At 37.0% G+C, this 14,559-nt stretch overlaps 1 protein-coding gene across 6 annotated transcripts in view; it reads right to left on the bottom strand.

Annotated features, from left to right (window-relative positions):
* Positions 1-14,559, bottom strand: part of ITGB6 (integrin subunit beta 6) — a 57,983-nt gene that overhangs the window by 22,720 nt on the left and 20,704 nt on the right. For all 6 annotated transcript variants that reach the window (XR_011141938.1, XR_011141937.1, XM_009676130.2 and 3 more), the window contains 6 exons: positions 13,131-13,335; positions 11,940-12,186; positions 10,861-11,026; positions 10,086-10,247; positions 9,272-9,367; positions 5,114-5,203 (listed from right to left, as the gene is read on the bottom strand). Coding sequence is in view for 4 of the 6 variants with exons in the window: in XM_009676130.2 (XP_009674425.2) it covers positions 5,114-5,203; positions 9,272-9,367; positions 10,086-10,247; positions 10,861-11,026; positions 11,940-12,186; positions 13,131-13,335 (966 nt within the window). In the remaining 2 variants the exon portion in view is untranslated. The remainder of the gene's footprint in view (positions 1-5,113; positions 5,204-9,271; positions 9,368-10,085; positions 10,248-10,860; positions 11,027-11,939; positions 12,187-13,130; positions 13,336-14,559) is intronic.

Here is a 14,559-nt window from a genome sequence, read left to right as displayed (position 1 = left end):
CATATTCAGCAATGCCCTCATTTCTTAAATCAATTTGTAAAGTCGAGCTTTCATTTCTTAAATGAAAAAAGCTCTTCAGTTTACTTCCTGAGTGCTCTCATACTCAGTTTTTTTATGTTTAACTCCAAAATACTTTTATGTCAACTCTGATTACACAACTTAGCCTTGATCCTAAGCCTATAGCAAGTCATGGGGAAATTCCCTGTGACTTCACTAGGCTGTGGATCCAGTAAATGGAAATTTTTCAAAAGCATCTCAGCAACAGAGGAGCAAAAGTCTCACTGACTTGGCTTCGTGCTCTCGCAAGCTCAATTGCTTTACAAAATACCCACTGCACTTCAAAGCATCAAGAGCTTGTTGACCTTACTTCAGTGACTCATTCTAGTGAAGGCATCAAGATGACTCATTGTAGTAAAGGTCTGGTGGGGTGAATTACCTGAAACCTGGTGGGGCATTACCTGAAACTAAAAGTAGAATAAGTATAAACCTGCACAGACAATTCCTTGTCCTTTGTACACGTCCCGGATTCTCTGGGGTTTGTCTTAGTTTTTTTTTATTGTGAGTTTTCATTTGGAAAACCTTTTCAGTAAACCAAAGAACTTTAATAAACAACAACAACGCATATCACACAAGACTTATTCACATAATACCCAATCCTCTTTCCAGCATGCAGTCTGAGCAGCAAAGCTGTGCACTGGGCATCAGACAGGTAACGTGGGTAGCTCTGGATGCATGTGATTTTTCCCCCACATTTGCCTTGGAGTTAGATGCTTATGTTGCTATTAAAACAACGCAGAGTTTCTTAAATAATAATTTGTTTACAATAGCTGGACTCAAGGATCAAATATAGAAAGCCTCAAGATAAAACTGTGAAAGTTGGTATGTACTTAAGTAACAGGATATATCACTAAATATTCCCACTTCCACCAGCTGCAAAACTGCAAGATTCAAATAGAGTACAACTGTGAGAGAAAATCAAATGCTGCTGAACACAAGCTTGTAACAGTTAGCTAGCATCACAGTGTCTGTATCAGGTCATTATGAACATGCATCCATTTGCTATTGTAAGAAGTGCGCAGTCATCAAAACATACACCTTACTCAGCTGAAAATGAATGCATAGTCCACGACAACTCCAGTTTCTTAGACCCGAATGTCTATGGGAACTTCTAATGGTGTTTTAAATCTACTAAGCTGCCTTGCCGTAGTTTGGGGACAAACTGTGGACAGTTCAGTGAGCTTTAAGCCGTTTACAGAGAAACATTTGTATTTCAAAAATTTTTTCTGAATGAAACAACAATGAAGTGTTATAAACTTGTGCCCTTGCTTATGATACCTATCCTGTTTCAAAATTTTATTTCCTCAATCATCTTATGCCATGAGCAAAAAGGGAGCTAAGCACTGAAAAAAGAGAGTGAAATTTTCTGAAATTTTAAAATACTGGAATAACTTTTTCATCAAAAGGCTTGATTTCAGTCACAATGCAATTCAAACTGGGACTCTGTGATACAAACCTATACAGATTTAATCTTAAAAAAAGAAGGCACAAAATATGCTTACAGAACAAAATGAATCATACTAGGAAAGAAAACGAGAACCCCTTATAACAAATATTTTGACAGCTCAGACTTAACTTGCTTACTTCCTCTCTTGAAGCTTTTAGATAGCAACACATGCATGAATGATATTAGCAAATCTTGTGTTTTTACAGCAAGCACAGAATCTAAAGCACTTTAAAAGTGTTAAAAGATTTTTCCTATTCCGTGGGGCAAATACTTATTTATTTGTGGTTTGCAGGTGAAGAAACAGAGACATTTGGAGTTGTATTACACTGCTGAGAGCATCACAGAAGATCTGTGACAAAAATGGAATTAGATCTTCTGTTTTGCATGTGATTTTTAACCATAAGTCTACTCTTATTTCCCCCGTCCCACCCTAAAAAAATCAGATTTCTTCAGTCATGTCAAATAAGGTGTTTCTCAGTATTTCCTGCTTGGAAGATTTTCAATCATGAAGCAATAGGATTGTTAACCTTTAAGGTTAAATGTAATAAAATGGGCTCCGGGAAATTTTGAAAGCATGACACGTTGCTGCTTGTACAGTTTGTACACTTTCAAATGTATACGGGATATTAAGAACCTATGAGCAATTCTGGTAGATGGTCCAGACACGCTGTACCCAAATTAGGACAGAATGAGTTATGACCCAATTGCAGGAGCACCGTTCTTACATCCACCTTTCTGCTGATCTGAGAGGGGAGCAAACACCAATTTCATAACCCTGTCCAAACTGCGCCCACAGGACAGCTGAACTTGGAATCAACCATAACAACCCAGGAAAGCGCACCTGAGGTCACCACTGACGGCTCTGTGCGATCATCCGCTCAAAGTGCAGCAGCAACCAAAAAGCCAACGGTATGCTGGGCATCAGTACAAGAGAACAAGAGAGGGGACATCCTTTTGCTTCTACATAAAACCTTATATATAAAACCTGTCTTGAGTTCTGCATGCTGTTCTGGTCTCCACATCTCAGGAAGGACACAGTGGAGTCAGAGAAGGTAAAGAGAAGGTCATAGCTGAGGAGAGATTACAAATGCTGGGATTCTCCATTCTGGAGAGGAGAAGACATTGGTGGGGGGGGGGGGCAGTAAATGATTTGGTGATGAAAGAGCACAAAATCCTGAAGACTTGAAGAAAATAAGCTGAACGCAGAGCTGATATTCACCAAATCCTGCAGTGCTTGAAGTAAGAGGTACTCAGTGAAACTTTAAAACATAAAGATTGTTTTGAAATAGGAAAAAAAAGTACTTCTTAACACAGTGCAGTTGAACTCCTTTTTGCTACAGGAGGCTGTGGAAACAGGAAAAACCAGCAAGTTCAAAAAGGGAAAGAATAGGCAAAATATCATGCACAGCAGGTGGGAAATAGGCAAGGATGTACTCTCCAACATCTCTAATACAACATTTGTAGATGCTGGGGAAATATGAAGGGGGATGAACTGCAAAAACTGGCCAGACTGGCATGCTCTCCCTAAACAGCATCTCCTATTGCTATAGCCGGAGACAGAACACTGGGCTAGATGGACCACCGCCCTGACCATGAAGGTCATGCCTTGCGCTCTTATTTCTTAGCAAGAACAGATCCACCACCACTCTGGGCAGAAAGGAGAAATATCCTTTGTTCTAGCTGGCAAACATGAAAGGGAAGGATGTAGAAAAACATCTTCACAGCCTCCAGCAGGAAGGAAGATGCCATGACAACACAGTTTGATGAAGCACTGCTCTGCACCTAACACAATGTTACAGCAGACGCAGCACTGGGACAATTACTTTATATTCCTCCATTATTCACTGGGCAACAAAATACTGCCCATTTCCGGCTGTTAAATGTAGGTACCTCTGTCTATACTTTACAGTGCCAGCTTCAAGAAATCCTGATAGGAGGCTGGACTGAGGATACGTTAGATTCCAGAAGTGAAATCCTGGTTCCATTGCAAGTTTAGCACGCACTTTCCTCATGCAAAGTTTTCCCTCTGAATTTATTACAATTTGTACAGTCTCAAGATTAATCTTAAAGTTCTTTGCATATTTAACTTTCCATAGGATAGGGAATCTTCTGGTATTTGTATTTCATTTGAAAATAATAACAAAACAATTGTATTGATTTTGTAAGAATTAAAGGAATTTGGTTTGTTTTTCTATCATCAAAACCAAAATAATTTTGGTTATAATAATGATTTTCTTATTCAGCTTATAGGAAGAAGAGCAGAAGAGTTTTAAGTAAAGAAATAGAAAATACCATTTCATAGAATTATTTTTAATTGTAGCAATTGGTAGAGCAAGTTTTTAATAAAAAGTGGGAGGGGGAGAATGAAGAGAGAAATCTGTGGTATATCAGCATATAAGTAGATGTATCCATCTGTATAAAAACTTGTGAAAATGTCCAAAACCATTCCCCTGAAAGAAAGGAATAAGGAAGCTGGGATGCATTTTACAAACAAAGTTCTGAAGAGCAGTACTGTGTTTATGTTCCTGCCATCTTTTCGTATTTCTCTGTATTATCTACAGAAACTTATTCAAGTCCTCTTTCTCAGCCCGTATTATTGCTTTAAAAAACATCAAAACAGCCTCACAGGGGCAGTGTCAAATTGCTAACGCAGAGAATAGCATTCACCACAGAATAGTGCTTCTTTTCCAGATATTCTTGCAGAACAACTGTATACACGCTGTGGTGACAGGTACCGATAGGACTAGAGCTGCATCACAGTGGAAGTACCAGACGAGAAGACCTGAATACCTATGTTAAAGAAATCTTCAGAATAAGTCTGAAACAGAGGACTATGAAGAAGACAAGACAAGTGACACGCTGACACGAAATTTAGCATTCCGACTCAAGTAAGGAGTGACGGACATTTTGTAGGAGTTTTGTTTGGAAAAGCATGAAAGTTGCATATAGTTCTAAATAACACAACACTGAACCTTAAGTAATTATGGTATCTACAACTAACAGAGATTTGACATTCATTGGGAATAAACAGAGGTAAAACGTGCAGAATCCAGGATGAATGTACAGAAGAAGCTTTTCAGCAAAGTGCTGCTAGAAAATTGCTGATACCGTGCTAGCTACCACCACCTCTCATGCACTCTTTTCACAGGACGCTGCACAGTGAAAACGAGTACTGGTTATAGGCATAGCTTCCATTTCCTTTGCCCGGTGATAGTTCGATAGCTAATAGTTAACATAAGTTAATAACGAATTGCACGACCAACGAAGGGGTCTCAGTATTGTGTCTCTGCATCCTGATTTTTAACAACAATTTCTAAATGACTTTTTTGACTTCCTAATCTAGAGGGTGAATCCTATGAAACTATTATATTAACTAAGCCTTTCGGGAGGATATAATGAGAACGTGATGTAATAAAAAAACCCACTATTTCCACACTCACGTAATCCTCAGAGGGAAAAAGAGATATCCTGTAAAGGTTGGCACTTATGCGTAATCAATATCTTGTAATCAATGCAGAAAAAGAAACAAAGACATTTGTTTTTATAAAATGGCAGTCTAATTTTGAGATTGTAGACATGCAAGAAGAAAATACACTACAGGCACCTTACCTGATATGCGGCAATGATCAGCTGGAGAATATTTCCAGAATCTTTCTGTAGTCGTCCAACAGTAGCTCCAGGAATAAGCTTTGCATAGTTCTGGAAACATCAATTAAAAAAAGCTTAAAAAACCCACCTAGGTGACAAGGACCAAGCCGCTGGAAAAGAAAAAAATATATTGTAGACAACTAAAATAAATACTAGTAACACTTTCAAGGACCCTCATATGCCTCAATAACATGTATCCTATTTAGGGAGTCCTATGGCGAAGAGCTAGTTTCACTGAAAGGGACATACATTGCTAAATCACCTGTGTGTGCTTCAAAGTTTGATACTGTAGTATTTTCCAGCTATGTTTTTTTAATTTTAGAATGAAGATATATTCTTCATTCAACAGTTATGTTGCCCATATATATTCTTCAGTCAACAGTTACGTTTTTCTTTAATAAAAATAATCCAAACCAGATTTGGCGGCTTTACTGCTGCTGTAGTATTTGAGTCTGGGGTCCTACATTCAATTGCAGTCTCTTTATTTTTGCAAGCAAATCAGCATCTTAAGTTCATGTCAGTGAGGGCACAGAAGTTAAGAAGTTTAAACTAAGGGCTACAAGTACTTAGAACAAAGGTCCATACAAAAATGCTGCTGTTTTATGATCAGTTTAATTGATTCGCAGATTATGACCTTGATGAAGGAGAACGCACTCTGCATCTTGGAGCACTGACTGCCTGGCATTTTAAAAAAATATTCTGAATGTTGCGCACTAAAAAATACAAAATACACCATTTAAAATGGCAGCCCAGACAGAAAAAGCTAGGTAGGTTTGGTGTTATAAAGAATATAGTTCAGTTAACTGAACTATGATTTGTATCCAGTGGCTTTCTTCTTTTTTTTAAAAAAAAAGCACTCTAGTCAAGCAGAGATCTTTTGCTGTAGATTCCTAGGTACGACTGGCATTCATTCTTTATTCATCAGAGAAACTATGTTTTAGAAATTAGAATCAATTTTCCTCCGCATAGCTCTAATTAATACATTTTGGAACCCTTGATCATTTTCCTAACTCTTCCTTTGTCAAAAAAAAAGGATATAATGCATTAACACAAGAAGTAGTAACTGAGATTTGATTTTGTTGTTTCAGCTCTCAGCTGAATTAATTTATCCCAGACATTGGATCCGAAGGGCCTTTGTTGCACTGAAGAACCTTCAACTATAAAACTTCAGTTTTGCCTGTATATATTTATAGCTTGTGATTAAGATACCTCCTCCTTTTAATAATGATTTTCCAACTTATTTCTCAGTATGGTTACTAGACTGGATGAAAATATTTTAAAAGCAGGCAAATCAACGTCAAGTAGATATATTTCACCTCTCATTCTATAACTCGTCCATGAAAATTCCAAATACTAATGCAACATTGTGTTACAATCAAAATAAAAGAATTTTACAGAAAACTATTTTTATCAGCTAAAACTAGGAATATTTAGGTCAACAATAGTAGTAGTCAATCACAAGTGTAGTGGGATTCTATAGCCATAGCATAAATTAGTTAAAATCTGTGGCATTAAAAAGCTTTCATTAAATCTAAATATTGCTTAACATTTTCTTAAAAGGGGACTAATTAATGGCATGTGTATTCTTTTCATTAACTTTAGTAGGTGCTTTAATAGTTGCTGCACAAAGTAGCTTGGAAGCTTCTCACTGATTTACAGAGCCTTTTTTTTTTATTCAAAGAAACTTTCCTCTTACTTGCATTATATTTTGCCTTGGAAATTGTTGGTGGTCACCCTCAGAGTTGGCCAACAATGTTCTTATCAGAGGTTTTCTGTTTCAGTATCTCTGTGTCAGTGTTATACCAGTACCAAAGTTATCAAGTGGCACCCTTTGTTCACTGGAAACACTAAACGAAGATTTATAACCAAAAAAAAGGCAAGCCATTGTAAATCCAACTGTAGAATTTTTGTTCTTGTTACTTTCTTTGTCAGAAAAATAAAGCGTGACTATCTTTTATCTTGTAGGGTATACAGAAATCCCACTGAATATATTCTATCTACTGCTTTCATCTTTTCAATACTGCTTTCTGTCACTTATTCAGATATCTATAGTCATTATGCCCTGCTTACTATCCTGTACATGATGTGGAAAATCAGTGAAAGCAAATGCAAAAACTGTATAAGCCTTACTGTGCTGTCTTTCTAAAACATAGTATACTTTCAAGGGTATATATAGGACCTGAAAACTGAACTCTAGTGTCACATTTTCATCTGAATTATTCAGATTTTTAATACAAATGTAAATATTCAATTCTCCAAGCTTAAGAATGTAAAAATAAAAAGCTAGACAATTAGATTACTTTTGTGTTAAGGCTATGAGTTTTAAACAGAACTAGCCAAACCTCTTATTACCATCATTGAATTCTTATCTAGAGTTTCTTTTTGCATGTGAAGATTTCTTCCCAATAGGACTGGACAAAAACATAAATACAAATTGCCGATATCCTTCTTATTATATCTGAGGGGCCTTTAGCTCATATTCTCTTCAAAAATAGTTAAGCAAAAGAGAGAAAGGTGTGTATCCAAGCTCTTGACAAAAACCTCACCTTTTCAACTGTATCCTTATAGCCATTGGTGACTTTTTGTCTCAGCTCAGAGCTGGAACATCCAAAGGTCCACAGGACCAAAAGTAGCATGAGGCTTCAGGAGGGCTTATTTCTATGGAAGTTATAATCAGGTGCACTGCACAGATGACTATACTTCTGGTGCACTCTAGGACTTGTGAAACTAACGCTGGAGTTATTCTTAGGTACTCCACTTCTCTATCTTTTATAGGGCCACGGGTACCATTTTCAGAAATTTCAAAAGCGTCTTAGAAGTCCAGATATTGTTCAGTTTCTGCGGAAATTACGACTTCTAAACAAAGTCATATGCTTTTTTAAAATGTTACAAGGTGACAGGAAGAGATACCTCTTACAGAGCAGAGGATACCCAGTTATTCTTCCTTTCTCATATCTTTACTGCAAGAGAAAAACAAATAGGTTTTAACTCTGCTTATTTTGACTCCTCGATTTTAAACATGGGCTTTGATTACTGTCCATTCCGACCCCTTACCCAATCTATCTTTGAAATAGATTCTTTAGAATTATGAATTCGTTATTTCTGGGCCCTACAAAGGGAAGAAAGGCTCCAAATTGCACAGCACTAGTCCAGGTAGTTTAGTGACAAGTTGTGACATCTAGGAAAATGGGCATGTGTTACTAGACAAACGTTAAAGCTAGTTTAGCTTAGTCGGCGGACAGGACTCTCCAGACAATCTGTGAACAGATGCAGAAGATTTGCAGAACGCTTCTTATGTCCTCCTCCTTTTGGTATCAGTTCTGTATTTATCTCAGCTGCAAGAGGGACTATGTATGGATAGAGCTGCAGCTATGAGTGATATTCAATTTATTAGAACTATGCATTTTGCATATTCATAACTACTGCTCCTCCACTCTCCTCTCTCTTCCTGCTCCCATTTCCCATGATACAACTTTATAGAACAGGAAAGTCTGTGAGACTTAATGTCAACCATTCCTGCCACAAAGTGTTTTCTTGTCCTTCAGGGAAAATGAGGAGTGATACATGCAGCGAGAGGACTTTGCCCATCACCTTTTGTGTTTTTAATCCTGCTGCTAGTTTCCTATTTGTCTCGTCGGAAGGAGACAAAGAAACAAAGAAAAATGAATAAAACTCCCAGCTTAACTGAAGAAAACCCTTATCTCAGAGTTGAGCATGAAGACCTGTTTTTTTTTCAGAAGGTGTTATTAGCTTATAGAAGTAAAAAAGGCTCGACTGTCCTCACCTAGCCTCATAAAATATAAAAGGCTAATCACATGATTACACTGAATAGTTCAGAAATGTTTAGTTTGATAGTCCTTATCTATTGACTTTAAAATTATAGTGTGATTCAACTTGAAATCCAATTTAAAAGTTACGTAAGAACATCAAAATCAATACAAGAAGTACTTCCTAAGTAAAAGAGCCTTTCTCTAACTCTGATAGATAATTTACTAACTATTTTTATTACATATATACCTTGCAGGATTGGATCCTTAATACTAGAATTACTGTCGCAGCTGTGAAAAAGGGTGAACATTAGAGCAAACACTGAAGAATCAAATATTTTAATTTGCTCACCTCATATATGTGAATTTGCTCCTTTGTTACAGCAAAAATTAATAAAACATTGTTTTGCACAAGTTTGTCAATTAATTGTCCAATTGTGGGATACTCCTGAAAACAAACAGAAGAGAGCCACATCAATCCATTTTTTATAGGCATACGGTTCCTAACTCTCTACCATGAAGCACACGTTTGAATTGTTATAATTAATACTGTTTTCTAAGCATAGTATAAACATATAATTAGGTACTACGTATATACGGAAAAAAAGATAGCCTGTATAATTTCCTCTCCTTTTTAAGGAAACCCTTTGAAACAAATATAGTGTCTACCTTCACACTGGGACACTTAGCTCAGCAGAATGCAGTCCGAAGAATAGTACTGTACCAGAGCAACTGAGTATTGTACTGGTCTTTTATACACTTGAATCTTAAGCTGATAAGTTTTTCTACACGAACAGTGTCCTACAAATTCCTGAACTCCTCCTAAGTTCACACCCTATAATCATGCTGTACATGATTAATGCATATTTTGCTTTCCCTTCAGAAGAAAATACTAGTCAGTCCCGTTCCATGTGTTTTCCAGGTTAGCAGGAGTAAGATCCATGCATTTTTTTCTAATTATAATCTATCATAGATTCTCGGATACACACTGCTCTATTTTGATTAAAACTACAACTAGGAATAAAACAGATGGCATCAAACACCTAGATCCCCAACTTTTGCACATATCAGTGATGAAGATATGCTTTCATGAGTTTTCTGATTTGCTCACGCTACTCTTTATATTTGCCCAATGCTAGAGTTGTACAAGACACACAGCAAGTTACCAGAACAGTTGACATGGAATATTCGTTATTGTGGTCCAAATGACAGTTCCCATCATTAGGAATAACAATCCCTGCCAGTTTACTGTCCATCCCAAAATGGGAATCAGCATCACTCACAAACACCAGTAAATGTAAAGAATCATTCCTCCATCCAATTCTTTCCTGTAATTTAAAATATATTAGTTCAGCAAGCTGTACTATACTCACGGTAGAGAAAAGCAGCAAATGATCTGGAGAAAGATATCTTAAAGCAAATGAATAGAATCATTTTAAAGTGACTATCAAAAACACCAAAGCATCTCTTTTAAGAGACGGTGTCATTCCATTTTCTTTCTCTAACATTTTTGTCTTCCCAGCTTTGTGTTTAGTAAAATGTGATGGCTGGGTCCATGACAGTCAGCTTACTCCTCTAAATATGGTTAATCAAAAATATTTAAAGAAAAAACAATCAAGAAAGCAAACCCATTCATTACACAGTTTATATTTTTCACCCCTGGAAATTAAAGAGAAAGACTATAATCTGCAACATGTATGCTTAACTTGATACAAATCAAAAGTAGCAATAAAATATAACTGACTGTGTCTTACAGTCTGACCTCTCTTCCACTGATGCTGTCAGGGTCCATTGCACTGACTTCACACAAATCTGATTAGGTTTTTGGACTGCATTACAAATCTTGAAAAATAGTGATCTGCTTCTTTGAAGTACAACCATACAATACTAGAAGAGTTAAAATACAGAATAATTAATATCATACCTAGAAGTTTCAATTACCTTGCAAACAGCTGCCTGCATAATCGCATCAAATCCTCCCTCTGGAGTGTCTATATTAGCAGAGATTCTCTGTCCTTTCACAATTTCATTGAATCTTTCTGCATCATTTGTCAGTGGCAAAATATGTTTGTATCCAAAGGTAGGTAAGCACTCATATGGAACACTTCTACAAAACAAGTGAGATGGCTTATGGATAATGCAGGAATAAAATCACTGCAATGGCTACCTTGCCACTGCAATCTATCTGTCCTGATTAGATTTTAGTTACATATCTCTCTTCTGTTTCTGAGATAGATCTAGTGAAATACATAAAAAGAATAGATATAGCTATAGATATAACTATAGTGCATAGATATTTTCATTTAGCTGGATTAAGTAAATAGGTCTGCAAAAAACATGGAAAATGCCTCCAGAGTAATTCTATCAAGATATGTCTGCAGAGGTGCAGTCCTCGCAGTGCTCCCTGCTACATCCTGTTTTCATACTCAGGAGCACATTTGGATCTCTAGTTCCTTGGTTTCATTTAGATAGCACCATTAGCCTTCTCCTTTCTTGCTAAGAGCTACAGAGAAGGGAATTTCGGAGAGCACTCCTTTTCTTCCATTTAGATTAGGAGAGGACTAGGGCAACGTAGATTGGTTTTGCTAGGTACTGCTAGGTTTTAAGGAAAAACAGAGGAAAACAACATTAACGGGGAAATGAAATCAGTATTCCTTGCTTGCTTTGCATTTCCATCAATTTAGTATGGCAATAGCATAAGCATTCTTATATATATCTATATGTTTAACCAAATTAAAGGAACGCATAATTATTCTGAATACCAGTATGTTAATCCATTAAGCACACTTGAACTAGCAGCAAAAGCTAAAAAGCAGAATCATTCCTAGATTCTGTTCTTCAAATAACACAACACAGAATAATAATTAGAGTGTGAACCTAAAGAAATTCCTTACTGATTCAGTTACAGCTGGAACAGGGCAGAGGTTCCAGTGAAGGCATTGAGTTGAATTTTGTCCTAAAGATTAGTAGTACGACTCAATGGTGGCATGCATGTAGATGTAGGTACTTTCCCTGCATACCTGCAAGGGTTGTTTATTTCTTCAGCTGTGGTTTTGATAAATGGTGAAACTGGTTTTTCAACAAAAGATCCAAAACCCAGTCTAAAGTTGCTTGTCAGTTTTGACATTTCTTTGGAAAGAGTTGAACCTAATTCTTTTATTGTAGTCAGATCATCATCCATTGAAGCTGAAAGATCCATTAGGTAATAGAGATCAATTGGATAATCTTCAGTTTGGCGAACTTTGATCTGTATTGTTTCTTCATGTCCTGTTAAAGTTATAGGAATATAGGATACATATTATCACTCCTAACTAGATCATGTTATGAGCAATGCTTATGAGCAAATTGTTCATAAAATTATATATATGGTGAAAATGATATAGTAATTTTAAATCTCCAGTACAATTAACATAACAACTCTAAAAATTCTCTGTTAACAAAATTTCCAAACAGGACAACTGAAAAACCAAAAGGAGTTCTAATGTATTTTCTAAACTGTTCTTCTGTAAAGCAGTAACCTTAGAATTTGGAAACAACTCTGACTGCTGTAACTTAAAAATATAAGAACATCCCTTTGGCTATGTATAGCTTTACAAAATTTAGGTATGAAACCAGCCGAAGCTAAAGGTAGCACTTACAGGACATACTGTGCACTTTAGAAATCTGAACAAAAGCAGATTGTACACACAGGTTTTATTCTCAGTGCCAGCACCATGATGTGACCTAACAGGGTGTTTCTTAAGTTTCTTTATTCCAAATTTTCCCCAGGACAAATTCATATCTCAGGAACCCTAAAGTAGGTCTGGAGTGCTTCCGCAAGTGTCACTGGTACTTTGTAAATCCTCAGAGCAAGATTTTATACTGCATCTGGGCTATGCTGTTCATCAGACCTTCACAGGGAAAGGCAGAGAAGCAGGACAGGGGAGGTATGTGGGACTTCCGTTTTCTCATTGCTGTCTTAAGGGCAAGAGAAGAGAAGAACTAGAAAATAAATCCTTACCCTTATGAAGAACGCAGCACTTCCAGCAGTATTTTGAACTGAACTTAACTTAGCTTTCATCTGGTTAGCCAAACAGTAATTAACTTTGGACTCAACCCAGGTATTTTATTTTTATCCTATAAAGATTTTTTTCCAACTCTTCAGTCTGCGCAGCTTAGGTATATCACATCAGCAAAACAAAAAAATCCTGCATTTGCATTGAGTGACTTACCCGGTCGCAGCCAAAGAGTTAATTTTTGAGGAGAAATCTGTGTGACATCAGAATTGTTCTTCTGTATTCCGATACTAAGGGGCTTGTTTTTGTGAATTTCTACTTTGGAAATGGGAAATGCAATCAAATTCAACTGGCATCCTTTTGATAAAAGATTTTCTGGGGTATCACACCTTCCATGAATTCCAGCTGAGTCTGTATAATTCTAAAATAAACAAGAAAAAGAACGGATGAGTTAAACGTACTCACTGACCAGTCACCAGCAACTCATTAATGCAAGGTCAGTGCAATGCAGAGGAAACAGAAACAAAGGAGGAAGTTATATAGTGAGGGCAAAACTGTGTGGAAACAGATCTAGGTGGCACAGAAATCTAAATTTGCCCTCCATGGATCATGTCACACAGGTGTATAATTAATGCAACCTAAACCTATTTGGTATTCTGGGAGAAACTCTTCTATTGTTGGGGAATGGGAATCGTGCCACTTACATTTGGCTCCTTGCAGTACTGGGAATGTCAACACAAAGCACATATGAGCCTCTTTTCCCAAGGAAATCACTTACAGGATTATGTTGCAAATTTGTCAGTCTTTCCTTAATAACTGTGAACTGCTGACAGTCCAATGTCATTTAATAACATAAGAGGTCCCACAGACAACATACTCCTACAAGTTTTGTGAGAAATTGGAGGTGGGGTATGTTGTGTTCACAGGACGATTTGCTTTTTTCTGACCTATTCTTTCTCCCCAACACTCATTTTATACGTTCGCTAAAGCCGGCAGGTAGGTCCCTATTACTCTGCCTGATGTTTAACAAGCTCTGCAGCTTCCATCTCTCTTTGGAGCAGACGAGGCTCCCAGTACACTCACGTTTATCCAATTACATTTAGCCCAGCGTCCTACTTGACCTTCTCCCATACAGACGAAATCACAAGCCTATTGATATCAGTCGGATATCTTGCAGTTTATTTTTGTTACTCATTTCAAAGCACTTGATATGCATTCCTTTCCACAACACTGCTTTAAAGTAGGTATTATCTCTGCATAACAATGAAGTTAGTGGTTAGATTTACAAAGAGGCTACTACGTTTTATTACCGTTTCCTATAGTTATATCTAAAGTTTAGATCCTCAAAATCTCCAACCAGCTGCCTTTTAAAAAAGAAAACTCCTAAATTTCTTAGGTTTACCTCAAAGTTTGGCTGGTGTCATGAGTCCTGCCAGTATGTGTGTGTATACCTCCCACTAAGCTGCCATGAAAGTGCCTGAAGCTTAATTCCTGGTGGGATTCTCAAATGGAGCCTTCTCCATCGTTATGGTTATCAGAACCTAAGCCAGTTTTAAGATTACCAGTTTTGTGATTAAAACACTGCGCTGGTAGGCAACAGACAAATTCAAACCCTCACTATACTTTATGTGAAGGGCTCTGAATC

The sequence above is a fragment of the Struthio camelus genome, chromosome 6 (genome assembly GCF_040807025.1).
Source record: "Struthio camelus isolate bStrCam1 chromosome 6, bStrCam1.hap1, whole genome shotgun sequence".
NCBI classification, from domain to species: Eukaryota; Metazoa; Chordata; class Aves; order Struthioniformes; family Struthionidae; genus Struthio; species Struthio camelus.
This window is presented reverse-complemented; position numbering and strand designations above follow the sequence as displayed.